This window comes from Stegastes partitus, unplaced genomic scaffold (assembly GCF_000690725.1).
Source record: "Stegastes partitus isolate 25-593 unplaced genomic scaffold, Stegastes_partitus-1.0.2 Scaffold560, whole genome shotgun sequence".
Lineage (NCBI taxonomy): Eukaryota > Metazoa > Chordata > Actinopteri > Pomacentridae > Stegastes > Stegastes partitus.
Window position 1 is genome coordinate 131,270 of NW_007578291.1, and position 5,705 is coordinate 136,974.

Consider the following 5,705-nt stretch of genomic DNA (forward strand, 5'->3'; position numbering starts at 1 on the left):
TCCTTCCTCCTCCTCAGTGTCCTGATGCGAAGTCCTCCAGCTCTGATCCAGGAGATCATCCTGATCGACGACTTCAGCTCCGACCGTGAGTTCTTCATTTAGTTTGTTAAAGGTGCTGCTCAGAACGTCTGTCAGTCTTTGTGTGTGCGGCTTGTCTGTGCTGCTGCTGCTGCTGGGGCAAAAGAAAAATGTTACTTGGATGTTTTTAAAATCACTGTATGATAGTTTCACTCACGAAACAATAATTTGGAATTTAAATGTATTCCTCTGAACCACAGAACTCACCAGCAGGTTTGAAAGGTGTGTTATCTGTAAGAAAAACATCAACAAAAATTACAGCATTGCCACAGCCAGAAACTATAAAAACAGAAAAAAATGCTGAATTTTCAGCATTCCTACAGGTCTTGAACTATTCATCTGTGATGTGCTGCTCCATCTAGAAAAAAATACTACATCTTAGCTTAAAATTGTGATCTTTAAAATTTAAAATCACTTTCTGAGCTCGTCTCATTTAAGAATTTGGCAAAAAAAATAGACAATTTGCTCTGACCAGGTTTTTTTTTTGTTGTTGTTGTGTTTGTTTGTTTTTTTTTTAAAGAAAGAAAGAAAACAGCTAAATTTTTCACATTATATTTTAATTTTAATTAAATTTTAATTTTAATTCGTGGAACCTAACAAAATAAAGGATTTTAGATTTCTTTACCAGACTTCAGTTTCATCCTCTGAACCACAAATTACCTGGTGGGTTTGAAAAACACATTATATTTTTTTTAAAAATCACCAAAATTACACAATTTATCACAACCAGAAAGTTTAGAAACAGAAAAAATCTGATGATTTCAAACTTTCCGACATTTCTTGAACTAATCACCTGTGATGTGCAGCTCCATCTAGAAAATTTACCAAGTCTTAGCCTAAAATTATTATTTTTCACTAAAATCATTTTATTATAGCTAAAATAATGAACCAGATTCTGTAAAATAAAATAAAATCTGCATTCCTCGACTGATTCAGATGGGGGTTTTTTTTCTCATTATATTGTGTTTTTACTGTTTATTTAATTTGATCCAACAAATTAAAGGAATTTAGGATTTCTTTACCAGACTTTCATTTAACCGTCTGAACCACAAAACTCCCTGATAAAGTTATAGTAAAAAATCAACAAAATTACACCATTTAACACATTCAGAAACTGTTAAAAGAGAAAAAAGCTGATGATTTCCAGCTTTCTGACAGTTCTTGAACTGATCACCTGTGATGTGCTGCTCCATCTAGAAAATTAACCAAATCTAAGCGTAACACAAACAACTTGTAGCTCAGACAACATGAAGCTATGTGGTTCGGTGAGCCCAGTCAGGTTCTGTCATTCAGATTACTGAGGACACGTTTATATTCTATAGTCCAGCTACATATGTTGGTTGTCTTCCGGCTGATTGAGGCTCTTCTATTTATATTTATTTCCTTTATTCTGTGCGTCGCTGACTCTCGTCGCCTCCAGCAGGTGAAGCTATCTGCTGACTCTGCAGCTCCTCTTGGCTTCACTCTGGTGTTTCGGTCGCTGTAACTTTTCCTGTTTTGGTTCGCTGTCTGTCATCGGTTTGGGCAGCTGTTGAGTGGAAAAGAAAACTCTGTTCTCCATCTGCTCAGCACCGAGCGTCATTCAGTGGCTGACGGTAGAGGAGGCAGAGATTTTCCTCAGCGGCTGGTCAAGACAGAAGCTGCTCAGATTCTGCAGGTGTTCAGAGAAACGAGCCTGATAGATGAATGTAAGAAATGAATGGAAAACCAGCAAAAAGAGTCTCTGCAGGGTGTTTTGGCCTCCGTGTGGCCTTTTCTCTTTACATGAAAACAAGCAGAAAACACAAAAATCACATCTTACTAATGATTGCTTATAACACAGTAATAATCCTGTAATGACACAGGAATTAATTTACAACTGATTCACCCAAACCAACATGTTTACAGAGCAACGAAAACCCCACATTTAAATTAAAATTGAAAAATGAATGAACACAGAATAAACACAACTTATTTAAATGTGCATTTCGAAATTAAATATGAGTTCTTTTTCTCCCATCAGTATTTTAACCAAAGAGGCTTTTTCAATAAATTCTTAATGATAATCAGTCGTTTATTTTACTCATGTACAGTGTTCTTAAGTGCATTTTTGACAAGTTATAGAAGAAATATTTCTTGCTTTTTACTCTTCATAGTGGGAAAAAAAAGCCAAAATATTTAACATGACAAAATAAATTAATGTAGAATTTTGTCACCAGATTTAATTTAATCCTCAAACTCTTTGGTGCATTTGAAAGACATTTTATCTGTTAAAAAAAAAATAATAATAATAAATCACCCAAATGACTCCATCTATCACACCTAGAAACTGTAAAAACATAAATAATTGGTGGGTTTCCAACTTTCTGATGGCTCTTGAACTACTCGTCTGTGATGTGTAGCTTGGTTAAAAGAAAAATTAACCATTAAAATCATTTTATCCAACATGTCATGTTTTTTAAAATTGCCGAAAATAAACAGTTTGTTCGACACAGATTCTGTAAAAAACAAAAAAAAAGTGAATTTCTCACCACAACTGTAGAGTTTTTAGCTGCAAACAAGAGTCACCCGACAGAAATTCACACTTTTCAGATGAACTGCAGGAAGTGTTCAGACAGAAACTAAAAATGTTAGCAGTGAATTTATCTATTTTTTTTCTCCAGTGTCAGTAACACCTTTGGGCACTTTGCAAAATATTGTGTTTATTCCAGATTTTTACATTTTTTGTAAATTAAATCATTTTAATTACTTTTGCTGCAACAACTAATTGATGTAACTTTTGCAGCTTTGGGTGAAATATTGATGAAATCTGCTTTAAACTTTAAAATCCACAGTTTGACCTTCATCACTGTTGTAAATGAAACGTTTGAAGGTTTCTTTATGTTTGATCCATCAGTTAATCTGAGTTCCCACCTCGCTGAACACTCATTTGCTGGTTGAAGGACGGGTTCTTTCAGTATATCTTAGAAAACACCTTGCCGTTTAAATACTGCAGCAGCTGTTATTTGAGATCTTTTAATAAGAACACAGCTTCAGACCACAGAGACGAACCAACGGGAGGATTATTGGCTCACAGTCAGACCGAGCCCGAAGCAGAAGCCACAAACCCAAACTGGAGAGTGTTTGTCGAGTGTTTCTCATGTTATTTAATCCTGGAGAGTGAAACCTGGAAGCAGGAAGGAGGTTAAAGTCTTGTTCAGGGAGAGTTCAGGTAGCTTTGCAGCAGCAGAGGAGGACTAAACGGAGGCATTAGAGGGATTAGGAGCTCGCTGAGACACTACCGTTCACAAGTCTGGCCAGCTCTGACACCTCGGCGGCTGAATGTAGGTCGCCGCTGCGCTGCACCGATACGACACGCATGTGGAGCTAATTAGGCTCTACAACATGAGCTCATGTTCCTCCTGATGCTGACAAAGAGGGAACAATTACCGACGTGTGGTTATCGTCTATTTCCACGGTCCTGGTCAGTTAAATGAAAACACAAAGCGCTCTTTACTGTTCCATTAAAACTGACTCAACTCCTCATTTTCTAAACGTCAGGGTCAATTAAACCACTAATTTCTCCTTTTGCATAAAAAACAAGCAGCTTCTCGTGTCAGACTGTTTCTGCTGTCGCTGTGGTGACGCACGCTATAAAAAATAGGTGTTTTTTAACTGACATTCCCTTTTTTGTTGTTAAATTACAGATAATTATGAGCAAAATCACAGAAAAAATGCTTGAACATAAAAAAAAGATGAATCAAAGCGGTGAACAATGCTTTTTTATGAATCATAATTTGTTCTTTTACAATGTTTGACCATTAAATTGCAAAATTTTTACTTTATTTAAATCAGCAAAAAATAGATATTTTACAGACATTTGCTGTTATTTGATAGAAAAATTATGCAAACGAAAGAAAAATGGTAATTTTTTTAAACTTTATTTTATAAATTATTTAATAAATGTCCATTTATTTCTCCAATTTACTGTTATTTTACAATAAAATATAATTTACAAAATAACTGTAATAAAGAAATGAATAAATAAATAAATAAATAAGAAACAGACCAAAACAGCAAATAATGCCCACATGAAAAATAATTGTTTTTATAAATTGGAACTTAATTTGTTGATTGTTTGACTTAAAAATGACATTCCTTTTTCCTGAATTTAAATCAGCAAAAAAATATGAAATATTAAGAGATATTTGCCTTTTTTTCATTTATTTATTTATTTTAATAATCTGTATCTTTATTAAGGACTAAAAAATGGCAATTAATTTTTTTAACCATTTGTTTTTTAAACAATTTTTTTTCCTGTTGATTAAAATACAGATAATATCCATTAAAATTACAGAAAAAAAGTATTAATTCATACATACTTTGACTGTTTAAAAACAATCAAAAACTGTGTTTGACTGTAAAATTAATGCAATTTATTTGAATAAAAAGTCATTATTTTACAGATATTTTCAGTTATTTTCACAGTTTTTATGGTTTTCAGACAGTGTTGCACAGTTTTTTAGTTTTTTTTGCCAACTTTCCTGCCAGGTTTTTCATGACAATCCTTTTTTCTTCTCCCACCTCCGATTCAGTTTTGGATTTATTCTGCCATGTCAGACGTCTGTGTGACACGTCTTCAGGGCCGCTCCCGTCTCCTGACATTATTCCTGCTGACATTTTCCCATTATTTGGGTTTGTCAGGGGCCAGAACATTCCTCTGACGTTTTCATCTCACATGTTCACAGCAGATGTTGGTGTGAAACAGCAGCACACCTGCTTCCAGCCTCAAAGCCAACAAGCTTCTACACGAGCAGAAGCTTCGACTTCTGCAGCGATTAAAACTATTTTGTGAAAACAGCACCTACATGATGCTATTAAAGAATCCTGCACCCTCCCAGGAGTCCCACATTTCAGTAGGTTGAGTTTATGTTTTGTGACTATAAACAGTTTTAGAGACTCCTGCACTCTAACTTGAAGAAAACACAGATATTCACGACTTTTTGGTTCTTCACCTTCATCAGGTGGAGAAACTGATTGAGTCCATTTAAATATATATACGTTAATGCTTAAATTCACAGATTAACTAATTATTCTTGGCTATGCTCAATTTTATCTGCTTAATTTGTGTATTTTGTTTTTTGTAATTTCCATCAGCTACAAGTACACTGTAAAAAGGAGCATTTTTAACCCTAATTTTTTAAATAATTTAATGTTATTTTACAGATTTTCTCTGTTTTGTCAAATGACAGATAACAGCCAGTAAAGAAAAAATTGAGAAAAAGCATTAATTTACATGTCATCTAAAAAAAAAAAAAAAAAAACAACCCAGAAAACTCTTTAAAATCTTTTTGCTATTTTTACAAATCAGCAAAATTTGTGTATATATACACTTTTTTAAAATAAAGATTTGGCCCTATTTAAAATAAAAATGTAGGTGTATTTAAAATTGAAAAATGTTAAATAAATGTGTTTTTTTTAAACTGATATTTTATGTTTTCCTTGTTTTGTCAAATTACAGAGAAAATCCAGTGTCAAAGAAAAAGGTATACATTTAAATGTTGCCTATGAATAATATCTACATCAAAAATCTGCATTATCTATCTATCTATCTATCTATCTATCTATCTATCTATCTATCTATCTATCTATCTATCTATCCATCCATC

At 33.5% G+C, this 5,705-nt stretch overlaps 1 protein-coding gene across 1 annotated transcript in view; it reads left to right on the top strand.

The window, feature by feature from the left end:
• Positions 1-5,705, top strand: part of galnt16 (UDP-N-acetyl-alpha-D-galactosamine:polypeptide N-acetylgalactosaminyltransferase 16) — a 63,957-nt gene that overhangs the window by 19,522 nt on the left and 38,730 nt on the right. Inside the window, exon 4 of the mRNA XM_008288471.1 lies at positions 5-85. Within this exon, the coding sequence (XP_008286693.1) occupies positions 5-85 (81 nt within the window). The remainder of the gene's footprint in view (positions 1-4; positions 86-5,705) is intronic.